Source organism: Somniosus microcephalus, chromosome 8 (genome assembly GCF_052327205.1).
Source record: "Somniosus microcephalus isolate GS21.2 chromosome 8, FLI_Smic_1.0, whole genome shotgun sequence".
NCBI classification, from domain to species: domain Eukaryota; kingdom Metazoa; phylum Chordata; class Chondrichthyes; order Squaliformes; family Somniosidae; genus Somniosus; species Somniosus microcephalus.
The window spans coordinates 217777353-217804178 of NC_140994.1; the positions used below are offsets into that span (position 1 = coordinate 217777353).

Below are 26826 nucleotides of genomic sequence, written 5' to 3' on the forward strand. Positions count from 1 at the left end.
GCTGCTCAGTCATATTGAGGTAGCTCATCCTCTGTCTGTAAACCCTGTTTTGGGGGGTATTTCCTGCGGCGACGTGCTTCCATACACTGGCGCCTTCTGGCCTGTGCAGCTTCAGGTGGGTGAGCAGCAGCTTGGCGCTCCTGTTGTTGCTCCTGCTGTTGGTGCTGCTGTTGTTCAGGGTTCTGCTGCTGCCGCGGCTGGTGTTCATCCAAATTTGATATACAGGAGGAAAGGAAATAAATGGTTCCCATGCTTCTGGTATATGCCTCAGTTGAGGAAGCGCTCAGTCAAGGTGGGGATAGGGGTTTCCCAGGAGGTCACACTGGAGATGGGTCTCAGGCTCCAAACTTCCACAATAATGAGTAGGCCGCTAAAAGATCCCCCAGACCTGAGACAACAAAGTTCTGCCTCCTGCAAATGATGATTGCTGAAAACTCCTTTTTAATGGTGGAGCTGCAGCTGTTAGTAAGCAATCCACTGGTGAGCCCGCCAGGATTCACTGGCGTGTTCCAGAGGAGATGTGCAGCATGGGGGAAATGTGTTAAATTCAGAAAGGCCTCTCAAAATGTGATTATAGAGGCACTTAACTGGTTGTTAGAGACCTTAAGTGCCTATCCTGCCTCTTGGAGGCCGGATAGAAACAGGGTCTGAAACCCTGATTCTGGGAAAATTGCTCAGAGGCGGGCTGGATACGGGATTGGATCCACCCACCATTTTTTGTGATTTTAACACCTCACATGCCTCCAATCCCACCTCCTCGGGCCTGGCAAAATCGAGCCCTATGACTCTATAAGAGTTAGGAAATGAACCATCGTGTTGGAAGAGACACTGCTTTGAGGGACATCTTCAGGATGTAACCAGAAGGAACACCTGCAGGACGGGGAAGAAGACTGCTGTTAGCACTTCTATCTTATAAAAGAAAAGACTTGCATTCATATTGTGCCTTTCATGACCTCAGGATGTCCCAAAACACTTTACAATCATGAAGTACACCTCCAAGTTCCACTCCCAGTCACACACCATCCTGACTTGGAAGTATATCGCCATACCTTCATTGTTGCTGGGTCAAAATCCTGGAACTCCCTCCTCCCTAACAGTACTGTGGGAGTACCTTCACCACACGGACTGCAACGGTTCAAGAAGACGGGTCACCACCACCATCTCAAGGGCAATAAATGCTGGCCTTACCAGCAACACCCACATCCCATGAATGAATAATAAAAAAATTAAGCTTGAAGCATAAAAGTTTAGAGCTGCACTTACCTTGGCAGCCACCAGCAAGATCGTGCCTGTTTTGGAAACTGGCTATAAATCTGCTGATGGTGCAATAACTTTATTACTGCTTCCTTGGTGAATCTCAGCTTATAAATAGACTGTTCCTCTGAAAAGACAATAGCCCGGATATTGCAGTCAGTGCGAAGTGATGGTGCTCAGCGCTGACCTCGAAGAAAGCTGCCAACAAAGAGTTAGCGATCCCTGTAGCGTCGATTTCACCTTTCCTGACCATAATTTCATTCTGGCGCCAAGCCTAGGGGATCCCCAGCGCCCAGCAACAGTGATGTAATCAAGCTGGCTAAGCAGCCAATCACATTGAAGAATTCTTACAGACAGCAAACCAGGAAGCTCTAAGGAGAACAACCCCAGTTTCTCTAGTTTCTCCACGTAACTGAATTCTTTCATTCCTGTTACCATTCTAGTAAATCTCCTCTGTAAACTTTCTATGGCCTTGACATCCTTCAGAATTGGCCACCATACTCCAGCTGGGGCCTAACCAGTGTTCTAAAAAGATTTAGCATAACTTCCTTGCTTTTGTACGCTATGGGGGAAAAATTCGTTCGTGACCATTCTGGGTTGCTAACATCGCCTGGGTGCTAAATTTAGTGCCCGGCGAAAAATAGCAGCAGTGACCACTAACTTCAGTTTTAGCGCCCCAAAAGGGAGGAATTCGTTAGCAGCGCCACGCCTGGCCGAAAAGTCGTTTGCGCCCCGTTAGCGCCCCCTGTGCCAGTGAGGGGAATTATGCACAGATCGAAAGGGAAGCTTTGTCATTGATTTTTGGGGACAAGAAATTTCACAAATGCTTGCTTGGTCGTAAGTTTACCATAGTTACTGACCATAAGCCCCTGACAGCAATCCTCCATCCAAAGTCCCCAGTTCCAACCTTAGCTGCAGCCCGAATGCAGAGATGGGCTTTGATTTTGTCAGCGTATACGTATGACATTGAGTACAGACAATCAGCTGATCACAGTAATGTTGATGCTATGTCCAGGTTGCCATCCACATCACAAGTTACACCCAGTTAAGAAGAAGTGTTCTATTTCTCATACATTGATAAGCTGCCAGTCACAGCTGAAGAGATTGGTAGGGCAACCAAATGTGACCCAATTATGTCAAAGGTGTATGATTACATAGCAAATGGATGGCCAAACCAGGTATCAGAGGAAGATATCCATCCATACTTTGTTTGTAGGAATGAATTGCCAGTGGATAAAGATTGTATCATGTGGGAAACAAGACTGGTTATCCCAAATAGGTTCAGGTCTAATTGTTAGGAGATCTTCATGACCAGCACCTGGGAATGTGCTTGACCAAGAGCTTTGCACGCAGTTCCTTATGGTGGCCAGGTTTAGATAAAGAGATAGAGTACATAGTCAGTCAGTGTGCAACATGTCAATCGGTGAGCAAGAAACCACCATCAGTACCAGTTCGACTATGGAAATGGCCTCCCAGAGTGTGGCAAAGGTTACATGTAGATTTTGCTGAGCTAGAAGGACAGCAATTGTTCATAGTGATCGATAGTCACTCGAAGTGGATAGGGGTGTTTCCAATGCGGATAATAACAACAAGCAAAACACTAGACAATTTGCGAAGATTGTTTTCTTGTTACAGCCTCCTAGAAGAAATTGTGAGGGAAAAATTGGGTATTTGGGGGCGCTAATATCGTCCGGGCGCAAACTTTAGCGCCCGGCGCTAATTATCGCCTTCGACTGCAAAATTCGCCTCTATCGCCCCTGGAGGTGATTTGAGCGCTAAATCAAGCACTACACACCTCTCTTAAGGTGCAAACGTCGGGGACTGAGGCGCTACCCCAGAACGCTACCGAAGCTTAGGCGATGTCAGTTACCATGGAAGCCAAACAGACTGGCGTCAGCCAGTTCTTAAAGGGGAGGAGCCATCTTGCTGACCAGCAATACCCTGATCATTGCAGCCTTGAATCTCGGCCTGGAGAGACCTCTAAAGCAATTGCGTTGGAAGCACTAATGGATAGGCCCAGGGAAAGAGCTCGGCACTTAGGAACCTCAAAAGTGGTGCTGAGGGCCAAAACTCCTTAGGACAGCGTTAAATCTTTCCAGGCGTCTCTCTCCCTCTCAACCTGAGTGTACCAAAAGTTTTGCTGACAAGAAAAGGCAGGAAGCACCTGCCTTTAAATAGCACTCCCCCAGCCCCTTCCTCATTCAGTGACCGCCTCACCAGACTGCGGTTCAAGTAAATTCAACCCCATATCCCCGTTGCTCACCACATCCCCATCAACTCCATCCCCTGTTGCAGGCCATATCACAGCGCACAGCTGAAATGGGAAACAGTACAAAATTATCCGAAGTGAATTAATACATTTATCAATAATCAGTGAACACATCTTTACAACAACAATATTTACTATTCACCCTTGTACAATCCCTTAATGCCCCTCGTTAATGTGCCTTTGCCTACACTAGTGCTCCTACAAAGTTTTGGCCCAGTGACTGCAGCAGGGTTGGTGCAAGGTTGCTGAGTGTCCGTGCAGGTGACTTCAGATGACTTTGCAGGATGCCCTCGACCAGCTCTGGGCCTGGAAGGCCTGAGTGAAGACTGCACGACCCCAGCTTGGGCAGCAGCAGTCTGGGCTGGCTGGGAGACAGGCAGTGACAAACACAATGGCGGAGTGGCAGCAGTGGGAGCAGGAATGCTGTCATCCTGAGAGAGAAAAGCAGGTTCCTGCTCCACTGACCCACTGCCACTCCCCCAGGGTAGCACCTCATCATCCCTAGCAATCTGTTGGTGCACAGATTTCTGGCCTGCTGCGACACCGTGAAAGCCCCGGTTGATGGTCGTAGACCCAGCCACAATGGCAGCAGTCAGAGCTTGTGTGGCATCAAGCTGAGACTGCATGAGAGCAGTCTGTGATTGAATGGCACCAAACCATAAACTGTATTACAGCACTAAGATGTTGAGTCACTTCCACCTGTGCTGCAATGTAAGCTGGCAGATCGCTCATCACACACGACATCAGGTCTGGGTCGCCATTATCTCCCTGGGGCTCTACCACCCTTTCCAGACTGAAAATGATGGGTTCCATGCTGTGCACAGAGCCTTGTACAATGTTGGAGGTGGACTCCTCCACGCTCATTACCATTGCCGACAGGCTCTCAGGCACCCTTGCCATTGCACCTATCATCTCCATGTACATGCCCATCACCCTTCTTCTAAATGGCTCCGCATCGAGGTCCTCATCTGAGTCCTGTGCAGCAGAACCCGCGCACAAACTCGCCCTCCAGGGAGCTGGCCCTCGAGCTACCCTTTCCCCTGGCCTTGCTGCAGTCCGCTCATTCCTGGTGCATCATCCCGTGCAGATCCCGCTACTATACTATCCTCTAAAGATTGCGTAGTACCAGTCTCTGAGCTGGTGTGTGCGGGTGAGACTCACACCTCGCTCTCAACGGTGCCCTCAGGGACAGGCATCTCTTGTGCTTGCTCATTATGTGAAAGCATAAAGGCACAAGAGATGGGTTAAGGTGAGGGGAGCGGGGCAGGAAGGGAGGAATGCTTGCGTACAGCATGATTAGCTGGAAAGTGCAAAAGGCTTGTGGGGTGAGGGGGAAGTGGAATGTGAGAAGAAGGAGAAGGGATGAACATACCATTGTTGTCCCCAGGGGGGTCAATGTCGCCGGTGGCCACGGCGCCCACCACCTGGCGCCCAATAATCTCCAGCACTCTATCTTCCAGCGCAGACAGTGGTTGGGTGTCAGCTTGTCCCCCGCCTGTGCGCTCCTGCTCCCTCCTGTTGTGAGCCACCTTGGCCTGCAAGAGAAATTGAATAGCTGTCATTGTGTGCATGGTGTGAGATGTGGGTTTCAGTGTTGGTAGCTAGAGATTGTTGGTAGGTGAGTGCTGGGGGTGTGGTGGTTTGGCCAGTGTTTGCAGACTGGTGTTCAGACAGTATGTAGCATTTGTTGAGGCATTGACTCACCTTGATCACCCAAGTGAGGTCGTTAAATTTCTTCTTGCACTGTGTATAGGTCCTGGGGACCACAGTGCTGCCAGAGACATGGTGGGCAGCCTCCCTCTACATGGCACGGAAGACTTGCGGCGAGGACCTCCTGCCACTTGCCAGGTAGAGCACTGCCCTCCGTCTCTCCACAGCGGACACCAACTCCTCCAATGCTTGATCCAAAAATCTGCGGGCTCTCTTCCTGGGGCGTGGATCTGCCATGAGTACAGCTGGTTGAGTTGTCCGGCTCCATGGACTTGGCCTGCTCCTGCTTGCTGACACCGGTTCACAGACAGCAATACTGAGAATGAAGTTCTGCAGCATGAATGAACCTCCCCTTTAAGAACTGGAACGAGCCTTCCAACGCAGCAGCACTGCACAGCCCACTGCACACCTACCGCCCCGCCTGCTGCCTGTTGCGCTCTAGGAAGGAAGTGGAGCGCTTGATTTAGCGTTCCACTTCCTTCCTGGAGCGCAAACCCCGAATTTTTTAAAAGTTGAAAAACATTAGCACCTGGCGCTAATTTTTTCAACTTTTAAATGTTAGCGCCCCAAACGTGGTGATACCCAATTTCTCCCCCTGAATCTATTCGGTCGAGTTAAGGAACAGAATAAGAGCTATTACATTGCTGGGTGTTTCTGATAGACTGCCAAGCAGTGAGAAGGAGATGGAGGAGTAAATCTGTAGGCAAAGTTCAGGGAAATGTAAAAATAATAGGGCAGTTATAATAGGGGACCACAATGACCCTAATAGAGACTGGGGAAAAACAACATTGTGAAGGGCAAGGAGGGTGAAGAATTTCTAAACTGTGTACAGGCGAACTTTCTTAATCAGTATGTTTCCAGCCCAATGAGGAGGGAAGCAGTGCTGGATCTAGTTCTAAGGAATGGGATAGGGCAAGTGGAGTGTTTCTCAGTGGGGGAACATCTGGGTAATAGTGATCATAATATAATTAGGTTTAAAGTAGTTATGGAAAGGGATGAAGAAAAATCAAAGTTGAAAATACCCAACTGGAAGAGAGACAATTTCAGTGATTTGAGAAGAACTTAGTGGAGGTGGACTGGAAACAAAGATTGGCCAAGAAAATAGTAAATGAGCAATTCAAGGCAGAGATAGCTTAGGTACAAACCAAGCATATTGTCATAAGGAGGAAATATACAACATCCAAAGCTAAAGCTCCCTGGATGACAAAACAAATAGAGGTTAAAATAAAACAGAAAAGGGTTTAAGACAAATGTTAGGTACAGAATACAACCAAAAACCAGACAGAATATAGAGAGAACAGGGGAAAATTGAAAAAGGATATAAGACGGGCAAAGAGAGTGTATGAGAAAAGATTAGTGGGTAACATAAGACGGAACCCTAAAATCTTTTATAAATATATAATAAGTAAAAGGATAAAGAAATGTTGCAGCCAATTAGGGACAAAAAAGGAAAACTTCTTGTAGAGGCAGAGGCCATGACTGAGGTACTGAATGAGTATTTTGCATCTGACTTCACAAAAGAAAAGGATGAACTTGATGTTGCTGCAGAGGAGGAGTGAGTAGAGATATTGGATAGGGTAAAAGTAGATAGAAAGGAGGTGCTAAATAGGTTGGCATCATTCAAAGTTCACAAGTAACCCAGTCCAGTTGGGGTACAATTTAGATTGCTGAGGGAAACAAGGGTGGAAACATAGAAACATAGAAGATAGGAGCAGGAGCAGGCCATTCGGCCCCTCGAGCCTGCTCTGCCATTCAATGCGATCATGGCTGATCATCCAAGTTCAGTACCCGGTCCTTGCTTTCTCCCCATACCCCTTGATCCCTTTAGCCTTAAGAAATATATCCAACTCCTTGAATATATTTAATGAATTGGCCTCTACTGCCTTCTGTGGTAGAGAATTCCACAGGTTCACCACTCTCTGGGTGAAGAAATTCCTCCTCATTTCTTTCCTAAATGGCTTACCCCTTATCCTTAGACTGTGACCCCCTGGTTCTGGACTCCCCAATCATCGGGAACATCCTTCCTGCATCTAGTCTGTCAAGTCCTGTCAGAATTTTATAAGTTTCAATGAGATCCCCTCTCGTTCTTCTAAACTCCAGCGAGTATAAGACCAATCAACCCAATCGCTCCTCATACGTCATTCCTGCCATCCCAGGTATCAGCCTGGTGAATCTTCGTTGAACTCCCTCCATGGCAAGAACATCCTTCCTCAGATAAGGCGACCAAAACTGCACACAATACTCAAGATGTGGTCTCACCAAGGCCCTGTACAACTGCAGCAAGACATCCTTGTTCCTGTACTCAAACCCTCTCGCTATGAAGGCCAACATACCATTTGCCTTCTTAACCGCCAGCTGCACCTGCATGCTTACCTTCAGCGACTGGTGCACAAGGACACCCAGGTCTTGTTGCACTTCCCCTTCTCCCAATCTATTGGCATTCAGATAATAATCTGCCTTCCTGTTTTTGACACCAAAGTGGATAACCTCGCATTTATCCACGTTATATTGCATCTGCCATGTTTCTGCCCAATCACCCAACCTGTCCAAATCATCCTGGAGTTTCTCGGCATCCTCCTCACAGCACACACGCCCACCCAGCTTTGTGTCGTCTGCAAACTTGGAGATATTACATCTAGTTCCCTCATCTAGATCATTAATATATATTGTGAATAGCTGGGGTCCAAGGACCGATCCCTGCGGTACCCCACTAGTCACTGCCTGCCACTAAGAAAAAGACCCGTTTATTCCAACTCTTTGCTTTCTGTCTGCCAACCAGTTCTCTATCCAAGTCAATACCTTGCCCCCAATCCCATGTGCCTTAACTTTACACGCCAATCTCTGATGCGGAACCTTATCGAAAGCCTTCTGAAAGTCCAAATACACCACATCCACTGGTTCTCCCTTATCTATTTTACCAGTTACAGCCTCAAAAAATTCCAGTAGGTTTGTCAAGCATGATTTACCTTTTGTAAATCCATGTTGACTTTGTCCAATCCTGTCACTGTTTTCCAAGTGCTCTGCTATTACATCTTTTATAATGGACTCTAGCAATTTCCCCACTACCGATGTCAGGCTTACCGGTCTGTAATTCCTCGTTTTCTCTCTACCACCTTTTTTGAATAGTGGGGTAACATTAGCTACCCTCCAATCCATGGGTACTGTTCCAGATTCCATCGAATGTTGGAAGATGATCAGCAATGCATCTAGTATTTCTAGGGCCACTTCCTTAAGTACCCTAGGATGTAGATTATCAGGCCCTGGGGATTTATCAGCCTTCAATCCCATCAATTTCCCTAACACCATTTCCCTACAAATACTGATTTCTTTCAGTTCCTCCCTTTCATCAGACCCAATGTTCCCCGACATCACTGGGAGGTTATTTGTGTCCTCCTTTGTGAAGGCAGAACCAAAATATGTATTTAGTCGGTCTGCCATTTCTTTGTTCCCCATTATAAATTCCCCTGATTCTGACTGCAAGGGACCTATGCTTGACTTCACCAATCTTTTTCTCTTCACATATCTATAAAAGCTTTTACAGTCAGTTTTTATGTTCCCTGAAAGCTTACTCTCATATTCTATTTTCCCCTTCTTAATGAATCCCTTTGTCCTCCTTTGTTGAATCCTAAACTGCTCCCAATCCTCAGGTTTACTGCTTTTTCTGGCCAATTTATATGCCCTCTCCTTGGATCTTATGTTAGCCCTAATTTCCCTTGCTAGCCACGGTTGAGTCACCATTTTTGGTTTATTTTTATGCAAAACTGGGATGAACAAATTCTGTAGTCCATCCATGCGGTCTTTGAATGTTTGCCATTGTCTATCCACCGTCAACCCTTTGAGTGACATTCCCCAATCAATCCTACCCAACTCGCGCCTCAGACCATCGTAGTTTCCTTTATTTAAATTCAGGACCCTAGTCTCTGAGTCAACTACTTCATTCTCCATCTTAATGAAGAATTCTATCATATTATGATCGCTCCGACCCAAGGGGCCTCCTCCAACAAGATTGCTAATTAATCCTGGAGATAGCAGCAGCTCTGGCCACAATCTCTCAATCCTCCTTGGATGTGGGAGTGCTGCCAGAGGACTTGAGGATTGCAAATGCTACACCCCTGTTCAAAAGAGGCGAGAAGGATAAACCTGGTAACTACAGGTCATGTAGGGGAGTCTTGAAAATCAGGTAAAATTCGTGTGGATGAAATTCAATTAAGTGAAGTTAAATACATTTAAAAATTCAGTATAGCCACAAAATTGTGAGATTAGGCACTTGGCATACAGTCTCACTGAAGTTTGGTGAGCTCAATAGCATGTCTGAATTTACAGCCATTATGATTAATAGTTTAAAATCAAGAGCACCATTAATTGGGCACACCGACCACTAAGCCTGGTTCTCCAACCTCTGCTCCCATTGAGCAAGACTCCACACCGGGAGCAGAGTATTGCAATTTCAAGGCTTTTAATAAATTTGAATGCGGAAAACCACCAAATGACCAACTGGGCTGGCACAGGGTGTTGTGGTGTGGAATGGGGATAACAGACAATTCAGGTGGCCCTGCCCCTGAGAGATTTCAGGGGGTGAAACATTAATAGACAGGAGTTGGTAGATTTTATGGATAAGTTAAAATACTTTATGTAATTTTATGTGTTAGTTGCATTATAAATTGTATCTTTCCCTGGGGGTACTTGAGAGGCTGATGTAAAAAAAAGTGACTGATCACCTCTTTTAAGTTTTTCATTTCCAGTACTGCAATGCTGATACAAACCCTTACATTTTACAATAACTAGTTTATCTCCCATGACCTTGCACAGAGGGAGTCAATACCAGGAAATACTAGAGCTGGGAGGTGAGGGAAGCACAGCACCAGAGCAGAGAGCCGGCAGGGGAACATTTGACCAGAGCAGGCGATAGATAGGAGAGCATATGACCAGAGCAGGCAGTCGATAGGAGAGCATGTGACCAGAGCAGGCAGTCGATAGGAGAGCATGTGACCAGAGCAGGCAGTCGATAGGAGAGCATGTGACCAGAGCAGGCAGTAGATAAGAGAGCATGTGACCAGAGCAGGCAGTCGATCGTGCAACAGGTCACCAGAGTGGGGGACAGGCACATAATCAGAAAATGAGAAGAGTACAACATTGTCACCTGGTGGATTAGTAACTACATTGTTACTGCTAACTGTTGAAATGGGAACACGAGGAGCATAGGAATTAATGTTTCAGGTCGATAAACTTTCATGAAAATGGATAAGTGTATGAGAGCATATGTAAAAGAACATTATGCTAATGGTGTCTGCACTGTATATGGGAAAACCATTGACAGACATCAAACCATCACAGTATACAATGGTGTGGAGATGCCGGAGTTGGACTGGGGTGGACAAATGTAAAAAGTCACACAACACCAGGTTATAGTCCAACAGCTTGCTGTTGGACTATAACCTGGTGTTGTGTGACTTTTTACAGTATACAATGAGAGCCATCAGTTTCAACCCTAAAATTTCTGGAATGAACGTTGGAGATCAGGGTGGAATTTTACTATCACTTCTTCATCAACTCAGGTGGAAGGCATTTTGAAATGTCAAATCTGTTTCTCTCTCCACAGATGCTGCCTGACCTGCTGAGCAATGTTCCCTCTAATTTTTTGGGGGGCCTCGTGGCCTCTTTAACAGGCTGTCCGGCCCATTCAAAATTCCATCCATGTGTGGTTTTTCCATTTAAAAGCTGGTGAGCCGGCTGCATGGGACCTACACAGCGCTGTGCGGCCATGTGGCTGGGCAGCTTAAAGGGAACATTGCTGCTGAGTATTTCCAGCATTTTCTGTTTATATTGCAGCATAACTTCCACCCCTTTGTATTCCAGCCCTCTTGAGATAAAGATTAACATTCCAGTAGCCCTTTTAATTAATTTTTGTACCGAACCACTGTTTATTAGTGATTTCGGTACATGGACCCCTAAATCTCTCGGCTCCTCCACAGTTCAACACTTCTCAACATTTAGAAAATACTCTGATCTATCTCTCTTAGGTCCAAAGTGGATGACCTCACACTTCCATCTGTCTCTAGGCTCCACCATCTTTATAAGGTTAGAATGCATTGATAGCGGTTTCAATTTCATTGCAGATCTCCTACAATCTGTTCTCCCGCGGATCAGCGGGAGTGATGAGCTGGGCCTCAAGGAAGTGGCAGTGGTGCGGTGGGAGTGGCACACGCTGCCCTCTGCCATGAAAACAGCATGTGTGCTAATCTGCCATCCCCTCAATCAATGCCCGCCATGGTGCCATGTTAGTCAGCAGGGTCAGACTGCCCTTGCAGCAACCAAGATGCTGTAGTCTGCAGCCAGCCCCTCTCAGGTCTGATCCCCCAGAAGTTGCCGATTGCCTGCAGCTGATCTGAAAGCCCCCATCTGAGCATCAGCAGCCTTCAACATTCCGTGCTGTAGCCACTGGGGGAGCACTTCATTCAGGTAGTAGAATTAGTATGCTAGAATTGTAGCTCTTTCAGAGTCGGCACAAGCACGATGGGCTGAATGCCCTCCTGTGCTGTATGATTCTATGATTCTATAATTAGTGTAAAGAGGTGTAAAGAAAACACCGTGGGGTAATACATGGATGATTATTATTTGTTTTGTCATTTCTGAAGACAAGTAAAGTATATGGCCTGGAATTTGTGGTGGCACATAAAGAATGAACAGCATTCGCTGTTCTTACCCCTTTGAAACTGACCGCAACTTCAGGATGTAGCGCATGCGCATCCTAACACGGAAATCCTGAAGTTTCAGTCAGTCATTCACTGCGCCGACACTGGCTGCGCTGTGACACACTGACAGAAGGCAATCATATCAGTGATGGTGCTTGCCACTGTTAGGAATAGGTGAGCCAGGATACTATGAGGTGTTGAACTGAGTCCCAACATTGAGCTCTTCCACTTCTTCCTTTTGGGAACCTACAGGAGCAACCAAAGAACAGATTTTAGACACCCTTGAAAAAGAGCATATATGACAAGACGTTCTAGTATATTATGCTGCAGTGTATACCTAGGCGAGGGTGTAAATGAGGGAGTGAGTAAAGAGATAAACAATTAAAAGAAAGTCCATGAGTGAAGGGGAAACTCTCCGATCTCACCCTTTTCCACTCACTCTATTGTCTCCATTCCCAGAATCCACAGTGCCCTCTCCTCGTAAGCGGCTAAAGGTCATTGTTAGCTGACAGCCGCCCCCTCCCATCTGCAGGTGCTGCCGCTGGTTGTGTTAACCTTCTTCTGCAAGCAGATGGAAAAGGCCAGATGCTGAAATAAGGAATATGAGCGATGTGTCTCACTCAAGCGTCCAAGGCAGCAGCCACTTTAAGTAAGTTTGTGAACATGCAACATGCAGGTACTTTGTATTGTCAGAGTGCTTGGCGTTGTTTTCCACACTTAATGTGACACCGGACAAATGCTTTGTCATGACAGCAATGCACAATGCCCTTTTAAAATCTGAGCATGCCGATCCATTTAGAAAGCATGTGACCATTTGTTCGAACATTCTTGCTGTGATGCTGCAGCAAGCTTACAGTGAGATGTTGTCAAGATGCATTTTGAGGCAACATTGTACAGTTAAGCACAATGTCCAATATACTAACATTTGCAACTTTCCTGAGACCAGCAACATTTGTCCCTCCTAAGTTTGGTGCACATGTGAGAGAGCGCTGACTTTGCCCAATACCTTCATCCAGCCTGCTCTAACACCCCCCTTTCCTGGACGGTTGTCCTTAACTCTAAAAAGCGCCATAATTCTTTCAGGGACCTTACACTGCAGAACCTCTAAAGCAGCTTCATTGGAGTCTTTTCATCTAGAGTTCTGGGCCTTGCTCCAGTTATTACCCAGCTCCTCACCCCCACCCCAGGACAGCTTTAAGAGCTGTTGCACCCTATATTCCACCCCTGACCCTTATGGCCTCCCAGTGTGTCAATGGGATGAATTTTCCAGGGGGTCAGCTGGCAAAATCGGTGGCGGGTCGGGTGGGAAAGTGCTTTTTTTGACAGCGGGTTGGGTACCCACTGTCCACTCGCTCCCACGCACCTCTCCTACAGACGCATCTGCCATTGTGGAGCTGACCCGACCGGCAGCGGCGGGGGACCCAATTGAAATCATTATGAGGTACTTTACAGGCACTTAAGATCTTTTTTTCCCTACTTTTTAAATTTCCCTGCATGGCCACAGGATTCACACAGCTCGGCAAGCATGTCAGTCAGCCTGAGGTGCGAGTTCTGTGGCCATTGCTCCAGCTGATTACTTGACAGCATGAAAAACAAACCAAGATAAATACATGTTGATTATATCAGCTAACAGATTGATGGAGATTCTATTCTACTTGAAAAGCTACTGGTAAATGTTATTTTTTTTGCTGGCCATTCTTGGCTGTTGCCTTACAACTCAACCGTAATTACAGTGAATTGATCTGCACTATAAAAAATTACATATACCATTTAAATAATTTTTTGTGTTGTTTCTGGTCAGGTTTTTCTCACAGTACACTGTGATTGTCCAGTTACACATAAATCAAGTCATCAACAGTAACAATGTCATTCTCATCACTCATTCCACTGGTTCAATTTGGTTTCAGTCCCCGGATATAACTAATTAAATTTTTCAGCCTGAGACTTTAGGGTAAATTTCAGTGCAGAGTCAATCACTTGTCCATTGTTAACTTCAACGGAAGAGCTACAGAAATCCCAGAAACACATAAGCACCACTTACACTATTTGTCAGGGATTTCGCAGCTCTTCCGCTGAACTTGCACAAGACTGTAAATTCACCCCTTTACAATTACAGTTAAAATCTGCTTAATTTTATGTATTAACAATGCACACACATCTTTTATTTGTACCAGTTACTGATATAAAAGTCTAGATTTGTGACTAAAGCACCAATAACTTCCCAATTAATGTACATTTTTAATTATGTTCTGGATCATATTTGTAAATGGAGTCATATTATTTAATAATTTTATTTAAATATTTCTTTGTCACTCATGTATAACTTGTATTATATTATTGTACAGTAAAGATTCAACACCCACCTATGTTAATTTAAACTTAAAATGTAATGTGGCCAGGGTCCCTTTAAGGATCCCGGCTTAAAACACGTCATGAATGATGTCATCTTCCATCTAATTGGGTCAGGTAACACGCTGGGCAGGCTTAATAGACTCCATTAAGGTAAGTTAATTTTGTACAGTGGGATGGAGCCAGCAGTGGGGTCGCGACCCGCCACAGACACCGGCTACACCGGACCCGCCCAGGTAAGGCAAATTCAGGCCAATGTATTGGAAGATTCCCAAAGGCATGTCTGTGTAGCAACAAATATAGGATTCTGTGGCAATTAATAAGGTTAGTATTTGCAGAGTGGTGAGTGCACAACCAGAGCAATAACTTAGCATACATGGAATAAAGATAGAAATGTCTCTGTGCAGCGCTTAATATCATTTGAGTCAGAAGAGATTAACCATATTTATTTGAATTGAAGAGGATTTAAATTTCAATTCACACAGGAGGTATGAGGAAATCACTTGGAACAAATTCTATTATGGTCAAAATAGCCCAGTAATTTTGCCTTAAAACTATAACATATTCTTATACAGAGTAAAATAATGTATAAAAATGAAAAGGCTATTGTGGGCCTGCTTTTGGACCCACTTGTGAATTCTGTGACACTATTAACGTTACAATAATTCCATTTTGTCTTCAATTAGTGTTATCACAATTGTTATTGAGACCAGATTAATAAAGTTAGATGCTGAATAAAATCAAGGAGTTTCAATCAATTCCGTAAATCGCTCGCGTCTCACTCCTGTAATTTAGATTAACAACGGTAGCCCTCGATAACAGGCTTATTACTCATAATCATCAATCCAGAAGTGTAGATTTAATAATCACGTTTCCCAACTAGGAGAATAAATTATCATCCTGAGATCAATAAGCAAAAGAATTGTTTAAGGAAAAGGATAAAAAAAATCAAAGTCCAGTGAAGCTGAACTGAACATCATCAATGATTGCAATCACAATTCACAATCAAACAATGACTGCAGACATGTGTCCAAATCTTGTTCTGGAGTATGATTTATGTTAAAGAGAGGCTCCATAAATACCAGTTTATAGCTTGCACCATGTCTAAAATAATCCCTAAACTTCCACCCAAAATATTTATAGTTTTTGTATAAGATGATGGGCATAATTATCATGCTTCTATTCACCAAAATGCTCACCTTCATGTCATTATCCACAAATACAATCTTTCCTGTTCTTTCTCATCTCAGCCAGAATACTTCTGTCCACTGTTACTCCATTTCTCTAATATTGTGCTATTTAATGATAACTATCTCTCTCAACTTCAGTCCTGACTCCCAGCGCTGATTGTAAATCTCTTCTCCCTGTATCATCATTTAAAAAGAGAGGGGAAGCGGAGCATTTAAAAGGAACGGTAGCAGCAGAGCCCGTCATTTAAAATGTGCGACAGCAAAATAAACTCGGGGAAAATCTGAAAAAGTGACGTCATAGTCAGCGCAGAGAGAGGAGCAACAGAGCCCGAGGAATTCAAGCTAAGTGTTTAATTTAAACTTTATCAAATTTTATTAACTTCAAATAAATAGTTAAATAAGCCAATAACAAAATAATCAGTAACTAATTACCTATTAATTTGAAATCAAGCTAAATCCAGCTACTAAATATAAACTAAACCCCAAGTGATTCGATTAGTTCTCACAATAAATTACTGCTAACAATCAATCAATAATAAATAAACATTGGAATAGCAGTACAGGCAGTGTGTCGGGACTGTCGTGTGTGGGATTTTGTGGACAGCGAGACTGTCCCGGAGGAGTAAACCTGTAGGAAAGGTCTCTGTCTCGAGACATTCCGGCTCAGTGTCATTGAGCTGGAGTGTGAATTAGAGACACTCCGACACAGAAGGGAGGGAATGAATATCGGGATAATTTTCTCCAGAGTACAGTCACACCTCAGAGGAAAGCACAGGTGCAGGAAGGGGAAAATGTGACTGTCAGTCAACAAGGTAGGGGAAACCGAGGGAAGACAGGGAAGGAGGTCCCGCAGACACTGGTCCTATCCATCAGGTATAATGTACTTGCTACCTGTGAGGATAAGGATGAAGGCTGCAGGGAGGAAGGCCAGAATGCTAACCATGACAGAGTGGAGCAGGAGGCAGTCCAAGCAGAGGAAAGAAAGACTTGCATTAATATAGTGCCTTTCACGACCACCGGAAATCTCAAAGCATTTTACGGCCAACAAAGTTCTTTTGGAGTGTAGTCATTGTTGTAATGTGAGAAACGCAGCAACCAATTTGCACACAGCAAGCTCCCACAAACAGCAATTTGATAATGACCAGATAATCTGTTTTTTTCTTAAACATCAAATGGTTTTGCATGCTTGTGATTTCATCATTTGACAGTGATCCCTGAGTATCTCGGTTGCATTGCTAAGTACATTTTAACAGGAGAAACTATTAATGTGCGACGTAAACGGGAACAAAATGATGAGTGTCCATTTCTCCATTGTTGCAGATCTGTGGCCAGAACTGGGTCAAATTTCCTCTTCTTTAATGACCATCATATTGTTTTCTGCAGCTGTTACATTTTGATTAAAATTGTAGCGATTGCTGCAGGTACCTTTGAACCTGCAATTGAATAAAAACAGCACTATCATAAAGAATGCACATTAGCGGAAACTTTCCCGTTACATTTCACTGGGTAGATAGAGTCGCTTATTTCATACCAGATTGGTTTTATTTCAGTAATTCTAAAAGGTTGAGTGTCAGGCAGTGTGACAATGGAGTGTGCTATTGTACTAATGCATTACTGTGCCACAGATTGCTAGGAGGTGGGTTGCCCACACACGGGAGTTTCACAAACTCTCCCACACAGTCCTGGGGAAGTTCCAAGGAAATACCAGACAGATCGCTATGGGGAAAATCTTTAAATAATCATAGGCTGAGCCACCCAATCTCGTTTTCTGCATCGTGTAGTTGTGGTACTGAAAACAGTTGTCAGCAAATGCCCAAGAAGCTTAACTTTTACTGAGTCTATTCAGTAATGAGGATCTTGGCACATTCAGTTTTTCAGCAATGTTTTCAAAATCAAACACAACAACTTGCATTTATATAGTGCCTTTAACGTAGAGAAAATTCCACAGTGCTTTGGTTCAATAGTGCTGCCAGAAAATAATAACAAACCTTGCTGGGTTGGTAGGGAAGATGGTAACGCAGACTTTGTACCTGTGTGACCTGCACCTTTCAATCAAGCTCAGGGTGATAGGAACAATCAATCTCAACTCAGTAAGCAGGGGCACAAGCACAAACTATCCACATTCACCACTAAATGGGCAGGCGGGTAGAACATGGAAATATCACATTGGTATAAGTGCAAGGCTTATTTTCCTTGTTAGAATTGTCAATGTGTTTTGGAAGCAGTACTGAGGGAACTCCAGATAGCACCTAGTTCCTGCTATGATGGATAATGCCCATTGTCCCGCAGGTAGATCCACTGTCAGTTGTGGCATTGAGAGCTACAGATCGGGAGATCCTTGGTTCACTACCAGATCTGTGCTGAGTTAGATGATGTGAAACATTGGTGGGGGTGTTGCCATTAGCCTCAGTGCTCCCTGGTTTGGGAGGGGGAAACCCAGGATTCTTGGTCCTGATTGCTACGCAGTGATCTCTATGGGAAAGTGTAGGTGTGGTTGTTGAATGAGAAACAACAGATAAATACCGTATCATCACTCACCACCCTGACTCACACATGAAAAAAAGCCACTTAGCTCTGATACTAAGGTTAACATGTGGTAATATCATACTCTATCAGAAGTTACAAGGAGATTGGTCTCGTAGAAGCTCATGTCTTGTATGAGATGCACCTCCTGCCCTCTTGATTATCTCTTCACCCTATTCCTACCTACTAACTTTCCAACTCCAATGCTCAAAGACATTGTAATAGCTCGCTCTGTTCACACACTGCCTCAAAATGAACATCATCACTCAGCCTTGACCTCTCTGTCCTCCTCAACCTCGACTCAATTTCTGACCAACTCACCTTGTCCAAGCTCTTCGAATGTGTTGTTTACTCCAAGTAATAGTGGTTACCTTTCCCACAGTTCCCTATTTGATTCCTTTCAATGTGTTTTCTGGCCAGCCCAAAGCACTGAGATCGATCTGGTCAAAGGCACTGCTTCTGTGGTTGCGATCATGGAGCATTATCCGTCCTTGTCCTCCTCACCCTCACTGCAGCATTTGACATGATGGAATATGCCATCTCCATTACTGTCTTCCCTCCATGGCCCAACTCCAGGTTCCTGCTCCAGCGATTGTACTCCTACCTGTCCCAACACAATCAATGCATCTTCAACAATGGCTTCTCCTCCAGTTGCCATGCAGCCTGCATCCGGAATTCCCTGAAGATCCATTATTGGCCCTCTCCTCTTCTTCATCTCCTCCTTCTTCTGGGTGATATCATCCATAACATGGAATTAGCTTTCCACATGTATACTGGTGACACCCAGTTTTACTTTTCTACCACTTCTTGTAACTCCATGACCTCTGCATTATGCTGTCATACTGGCTGGCTGATATTATGTCATGAATGAGTCAGAATTTTTTGCAATTAAACTTCAGGAGGAGTGAAGCCATTGTTTTCTTCCACCTCCAAAACTCCGAACCATTGGCATTGACTTCATTCTCCTCCCTGGCTGCTTGCTCAGGTTGAATCAGACTGCACACAAGCTTTGTGTTCTGTTTGAGCCAGAACTGAATTTCAAATACTATGGTCTATCCATTATCAAAACTGTTTATTCCAACCTCTGCAACATTGCCTGCCTCCACCCCTACCTTACTGTCACAGTCACTGAAACCCCTATCCACAATTTGGTCTCCTCTAGAATCAACTTTTCCAAAGCCCTCTTTGCCAGCCTCCCATCCTGCACCCTCCATAAACTCCAAATCATCTAAAGCTCTGCCGTCCACATCCTGTTCTGTACTCAGCCTCACTCAACCATAATCTCCCTTCCTTGCTGAACTATATTGGCTCTCTGTCCCCCAGTGGATTGAAGTTAAAATTCTCAACCTTGTCTAAAAATCCCTCCACAGCTTCACTTCACTGTACCTCTTCAATCGTCTGCAAACCAATGTATCCTCCCACGCTCTCTGGTCATCTAAACCCAGCCTCCTGTCCATCCCTCACATCCACAACTCTCTCCCCAAATACCCCCATCTCTCTACTTTTCTCCCTGTATTTAAAACACATCTCCTTTCCTAGGCTTTTGATCGCTATTCCTAATCCTCCCACAAAGGATGGATCTTTGCTCTTTTGTCTCCTCTATGAAGCACCTTGAGACATTTTCTACATTAAAGCATGGTATTGTTGTTAAGGGCAGAAAGCTGAGAAAAAAGCTTGAATCATAAAGACTATACACACTTACCCCTTGATTTTCTGCATCTGGTGGATGGTGTCTGGGAGAGGAATATTGAGTGTTTCAGGCAGAAACAAGACCAGAATTGCTGAAAACACTGTCAAACCTCCCATCAGAATAAAAGGCAGAAACTCATGATAAGCACCTGTGAAAATATAGAGCATACATTGAATGTAAAGTGACAACCAGCACATCAACATGAAGCCATAGGCACTGCATGTAACACAGGTCATGTGGTCAATAAACACCCTTTTAAGTATTTTCAATGTCGGTATGTTCAAATAATGTGTAGATTTTTGTCCATTTCCTTTTTTTGAGGTTAGTTTTCTTCTTCCTGTTTCTGACCCTTTGCCAGGCATCATTTCCCAGTGAAGAGGTAGGCAAATTGTTCCCAATCAGCAGCTCGAGATTGCACAAAATTAGTTAGGAATTACTTTGATTTTTCCTCGCAATTTCCAGGCAAGCAACATGGCACCACCTGATAGGTCTGGATAGATTAGGAAATTATTGAAGGGTAAATACAAGATCAAATTTGTGTCAGATCATTCTGTGATGCAGTCCATTAGGACACCAACATGCTGGTTTCAGATATTTTATGTGCTTCCCACAGAATGTCCTGCATACTGGGCAAATACAATCATTGCCTTGTTCTTGATTACATTCCTGAAACAAAGTGAGAGTGTGGATACAGAATCCGCCACTCCTGACTTTAGCACATAGCCAAGTACTGACTAACAAAAAAATGCCGTTTCATTTTTCATCTCCAAAAATGGTTGTTAAGTCTGTGTGTTATAATGAGAATTACTACACAGACCACAAGAGTAAATTTTAACAGGTCTTTACTAGTCGAAGGTCAGGGCGGAACTGCCCAATAAATCATTACACAGCACTTATATACCGGTGTGGTCACCACCGGTATTACAGTATACAGCAGCCAAGATAAAGTAGTGCAACTCTTAAAATAGTTCTCTTAAAGGTGGAACGGTTGCATACACCACAATCCTCCCTTTTTAGCCTAACAGTATATATTCCCCATTAAACATAACATACTAACATATATACACAACTTCATGTAAAAACAGTTCACAGATTCAGTCTCTGAGGAGGCCTCCTGACTCGGTCCGGATAACGCCTCGGTGGTGTAGTAGTTTTCGGTGGTGTAGTAGGTTCTCGTTGCTGGGGTGACTCATCTAATAGTCCTTCACTGGACTTAACAGCTTGAACTTTCGTAACTTCAGAACCAGCATTGCTGACTTCTAAAGGCTCGAGTACCTTGGGAAGTTTTTCTACTTCCAGACTGATTTGGCTCAGTTCGGAGGGACCACGTGCGTGACCTGGTAGGGGTGATAATGGTTCAGATGAGTCATCAACTTCTGCTTCTTCTCTATTGTCTTCTATTTCCTCCATCACTTCAGCTTTTGCCTCTGCCACCAATTCCCTGAGTGGCTTATTACTGCTGACTCTGCTCACAAAAGGGTGCTCTTTCTTCTTAGCTTTCAACTGATCGATGAATTTGACATATTCCCTTTCTTGCTCAGCTTTGATTCGTTTGGCCTCATCGCGCAGACGGTTTGTGTGTTCCTGATCCATTTTCTCAATCAGCTGCTTCTGCTGTCTTCCCAGATTCTCCAACTCTGTGTCAAATAACTTTTTCTTTGCATTCATCTCTTGCTCAAAACGGCGAATCATTTGTTCTAATTGCTGTTGTAGTTTGAAATTGAGTTGAGTTCGAGCCCGGTGTTCCTCAGAAATGTGCATGTCTGTAGACTGGACAGACTCAGAATTCTCTGTCAAACTATGTTGTTGTTGTTCAGTGGAATTCTGTTCTGATACTTTGTTCTCTTCTGAAGCATTTATGCACTCCTTCGTTTTTCCATCATTAGTCTGCAAGTCCATTTTAGACTTGTCTTTTGCACATGGGCTGGTCTTACCATCATCAGTTCCAGAGTCTGAGCTGATTGTCTTCACCGAGTTCTCACTCTCTGCTTTGTCACTGTCACTGCTGCATATGCCCTCATCCAATATTCTGGACAATCGTTCAGGTTTGACATCTTTTTTTCCGGAATCTACCGTTATTGCTTTTAGGGAGTGCCAGTCCATATTTATTTTCCTGATCCACTCCCGTCCCAGAAGTGGTGGACCTCCCTCAGGTAGTACATATATGTCCATTCCTTGGTGTTCTTTGCCCTTGTGTACTACCTTGACTTTTATCTTTCCGATGGGGTATACTCTTTGCCCCGTGTATGTCTGCAATACTATCTCCGTATCCCGTAGGGGAATATGTGTGAATAACCTTTTGTAATCTTGCTTATTCATGACCGTCAACGCCGATCCGGTGTCCAATTCCATCTTCACTTGGACTCCTGCTATCTGAAGTGTGACCCAGATAGTTTGTAGGTCAGCTTCCTTACTCACATTGTGAATTCTCAGACTACCCAGTTCCTTGCTGTTGGAGTCCGAATCCGAATTCTGTTCATCCGAACTCTTCTCAGCCACCTTAGGTACCTTTCTGCACCTTTCCTGCGGTGACTTTTTGTTGCTGGTCTTCTTTCCTGACCGGCATACTTTAGCTACGTGACCAAGCTTGCCACATTTTCTACATTCCTGGTTTTTAAACCAGCATTGGTTCTGATCGTGTGTTGTCTTTCCACAACGATAACATTTCGTTGTACCCAAAGCCATTTGATCTACGCTGAGTACCGCTGCATTTCCGCAGTGCCTCTCGCTGCGGCTTCGTGCGATGCTGCAATAGTGACAGCCTTATCAAGTGTAAGATCATTCTCTTCAAGCAGCCGCTTTTGTGTTCCTTCTTTCGACAATCCACACACGAATTTGTCTCTCAGTGCCTCTGTCAGTCTTTCCCCAAACTGACAGTATTTCGCTAGCTTACGCAGTTCAATTAAATACTCTGCGTTGCTTTCCTCTTTCAGTTGCGTTCTCGCATAAAATTTAAATCGTTCCGCTAACATCAGCGGTGTGGGGTTCAAATGATTTCTCAGGACAGCAACAATATTAGCGAAAGCCTGATCCGCCGGTTTAGCTGGTGATAGAAGATGCTTCAATAGCCCGTATGTCTTCGCACCCATTGAGTTTAGTAAGGTTAGTGCTTTATCTTCATTTGATATTTTATTTGCCTTACAATATATCTCTATGCGTTCTACATACGTGGCCCAATCTTCAACATCGGGATCGAAATCGTTGATGTTACCACGCTTAGGCATCCTCGCAATCTTCTTGAGAAACAAAAAGAAATTTTTCTTTTATTTTTTTTTCAAAATGGCGGCTTCCCGCGCTTGTCTTCTTCCCCCGCCTACGAAAATGGCGGCTTCCCGCGTTTGCCTTTCTCCCCCGCTGGCTGTAATGGCGATTGCCGTATTGCTGCGTTCGCCCTCCCCAGCGGTTCTCAATCGTGCCTCCCAGCCCCTCTTGCAGTCCGGTCCTTTCCCCCCCCGGCTGCGGCTGAGTTCTCCGCGTTTTTTTTTTTTTTTTAATTTTCTCCCGCGCCTTACGCTGTCCCGGTCGCTGCGCCTCGCGGCCTCGGTAGCTGCCCAGCCTTTTTCACCGGTCGCGGTCGAGCTCTCTCTCGATGCTGTTGCGTCTCCCAGCCCGCTTGCAGCCCGGTCTTTTACACCAGCTGTGTTTGCATTCACCGCGGCTCCCGTGCCCTACGCTGCCCCAGTCTCAGTGCCTCTGGCCCCGACTTCTGTCCGGCTCTTTTCCCCGGCCGTGGTCGAGTTCTCCGCCCTTATGTCCTCCGTTTTTCCCTCCCCTACTTCACAGCCAACGTGGCCGACTTGTTGCTCGTCGCTGATCGGCTTACCCACCACCGTGATAGAAGGGATGATCACTGCCTGTTGCTGATGGAAGGCTTCGTGTCAGAATTCTTCCTTTGCTCTGCAGACCCGAGTCTTTGCTCAGCAGAATGATGAGGGCGGATGCCTCTTCTCGACGCCCGTTAAACTGCCTTGGATGTATCTCTGCCGCAGGGTAAGATCGTACTCGTCACCACTGTTAAGTCTGTGTGTTATAATGAGAATTACTACACAGACCACAAGAGTAAATTTTAACAGGTCTTTACTAGTCGAAGGTCAGGGTGGAACTGCCCAATAAATCATTACACAGCACTTATATACCGGTGTGGTCACCACCGGTATTACAGTATACAGCAGCCAAGATAAAGTAGTGCAACTCTTAAAATAGTTCTCTTAAAGGTGGAACGGTTACATACACCACAATGGTCTCAGCACCTCACATCTCTATCTCATAGCACACTCCTGAATGTTCAGTTTCCTATGTATAGTACAAACCATCTCAATCCTTTTACAGGTCACTGGCTTGTAATACACAGCAGTTTGGGTGTTATTCTATGCACAATATAAACCATCCAACTCCTCAATTTGTCAAAGCTATGTAACACACTATAGGGGTGATTCTGTGATCCACCAATCCAAGTGAGGGAGTGCATCACAGGAAATCGTGGGGGTGCCAGATTGTGAAGTCGCCCCTTTATACAGTAGAAGGGCTCGATTTTCCAATCCCCGCGGAGGCGGGTTTGGAGGCGGGAGTGGTGGGAAAATTGCAGAATCGGGGGGCAGGAACCCATCCCGCCCCCAACCCGCCTCCGTGCCAATGTCCCAGGAGGCGGGTACCCAACCTGTGCTGGGAGCCACCTCCCTGAGGCGGGAAGGGGATTACTGCCAATTAACTGCCTGTTAACAGGCAGTTTTTTGCCAAATCCCTATTATTAGCCCTGAAGTATGGGCTATCCGACGGCTCCGAACCACGCCAAGTTAGCAAGGCAGGCCATCGGTCTGCAGGGGTTGGAGGGGTCGAGATGTCCGTTGTGCAGGTGAGTGATTGGTGCATGTGTGCAGAGGTAAGTGTGTGAGGTAAGTGTAAAGTGTTTTAATAAGTTTTACTTACCTTTACTTTCTCCTGCAGGCTTCCTCCCTTCAGGTCTCGGGAGTTCCACAGCTCACCGGCACAGAAAGCAGAATGGCCGCTGAACTGTCAAAAGCTGCAGCCTCTGCTTTCTGGTCTGGAGAGCTCTCTAACTGAGTCTGAGTAGAAGGACTCAAGTTAGAAGACAGATTGTCCGTGTTTGACAGCTTCACAGAGCTGTCAAACGCTGATTTTTCATCTGTCAAAAGCTCTTGGCAGATGAAATGTCAATCGCTGACATCACCAGTAACCAGGTGTCCCTTAATTGGCTTGCTGAGCCCTCTGGGTGGGCTCAACAAGGTCAATCAAGGGAAAATAGTGTGGGTTGGCCACAAGTCGATGGAGGCGGGACTACAACCCAAAAATTGGGAGTCCTGCCTCCAAAAGCTCCCTATTGACAAAATCGAGCCCGAAGTGTCTCTACATGGTAAACACTTTCAATATGAACCAATTACTTTACAGCTCCTTCCTCCTTCAGGGCATTCAAATAAATAGGTGAGGAAATTGCAGATGTTTTAGTCATGAGCTTCCAAAACTTTCTTGATTCAGGAAATGTCACTTTGGATTAGAAAATTGCCAATGTCAATCCTTTATTAAAGAAGGGTGAGAGAAACTTGGAAACTATAGGCCTTTTAGTCTAACATCTGGTGTGGGGAAGTTACTAGAATCTGTCATTAGGGACAGGGTGACTGAGCACTTGGACAAATATGAACCGATCAGAGAGCCAGCATGGATTTGTAAAGGGTAAGTTATGTCTAAATAACCTAGTTACATTTTTTGATGAGGTCACTAACATGGTAGATAAGGGTGTGTCTACTCTTTTTAATTGCCAATGAGGATGGCATTGCCATCAGTCAAAACCAAAGTAACAAATGTGCCCCCATTATAAAGGGGCACAAACAATAAACTCCAAATAAAACAACGGTCCATTCAACAGCTTTTAAATGGAAAAAACGCGCATGTGCAGAAATTTGAATGGGCCGCGGAGCCACAAAAAATTAGCGGGAACATTGCTGACGAGTGGTGTTTCCCAGGTACCTATACTGGGCCTCAGATTTTCACTGTATTTCCAAATTACTTAGATGAAGGAACAGAGAGCCATATATCGACGTTTGCTGCTGACAGTAAGTTAGGTGGCACAGTAAATAGTGCAGATGGGAGCAGAAAGTTGCAAAGGGACATTGATAGATTAAGTGAGTGGGCAAAACTGTGGCAGATGGAGTTCAGAGTGGGGAAGTGTGAGGTAATCCACTTTGGACCTAAGAAAAATAGATCAGTGTATTTTCTAAATGGTGAGTAGCTGGGAACTGTGGAGGAGCAGAGGGATTTAGGTGTCCATTTACAAAAATCACTAAAAGCCATTGTACAAAAAATAATAGAAAAAGGGGGAGAAATTGGGTGGAGCTGCAAACGGGGCGCCAAGCTCGCCTGGGCGCCAGATTTTGCGCTGCGATCGGAGCAGCAGTGATCGCCATAAATTCAGCTTGAGCGCCCCAAGAGGGACACGGGGCGAGGCTCGAGGCGCTCCGTGTCCCTCTTAGGGCGCTGAAACTGAATATCGCTGCGCAACATGCCGCAGCGCCACACGCTGCGGCACGACACGCTGCAGTACTGCAGGCCTTCCTCCCATTCTTAAGGGGGAGGGGCCTGCACCAGTGCGATGAGCGATCGCGAGTGCCGGCAAAAGAGCCAAGCACCGAGGAGAAGTGCCGGGCTCTCGGAAAACAGCCGGCAATGCCGCGGGGGGAGAACAGGAGGCCGGGGACGGAGGTGCTGGCAGGCGGCCGCCGAAAAAAACGGCCGCCCCGCACCTCCACCTTAATTTGCGCCACTGCCACCACAGGTAGGCCCCGTGAACCGGGCGCGATTAGTGAGCGGCGCTACAGAGGCGGTCGCTGCCAAATATCGCGATCGGGGCATTAGCGGGGCGCTGCGCACACCGATGACGTCATCGGTCGCAGCGCAACAGGCTAACGCCGCCATTAGTGCCCCAGCTAAATATCGCGGGAGGCGTAGCCAGTGGCGCTAAAGCCACTGAGTGCCCTCTTTAGGCGCTAACTGGTGGCGCAGCCCACCGAATTTCTCCCCCAAGGTTATTAGAGTTTAATCTTTATCTCAAAGGATTGAAATACAAAGAGGTGGAAGTTCTGCATCTGGAGTATTGCATTCAGTTCTGGACACCGCACCTCGGGAAGGATATATTGG

The 26826-nt window shown here is 45.3% G+C and overlaps 1 protein-coding gene across 1 annotated transcript in view; it reads right to left on the minus strand.

The window, feature by feature from the left end:
• Positions 1 to 14705: 14705 nt before the first annotated feature.
• The window catches only part of LOC147114105 (organic cation/carnitine transporter 2-like), a 265346-nt gene continuing 253225 nt past the window's right edge, over positions 14706 to 26826 (minus strand). Inside the window, exons 9-10 of the mRNA XM_085995726.1 lie at positions 19690 to 19825; positions 14706 to 16897 (exon numbers count right to left, since the gene is read on the minus strand). Coding sequence (XP_085851852.1) covers positions 16804 to 16897; positions 19690 to 19825 — 230 coding nt within the window. The 3' untranslated portion in view covers positions 14706 to 16803. The remainder of the gene's footprint in view (positions 16898 to 19689; positions 19826 to 26826) is intronic.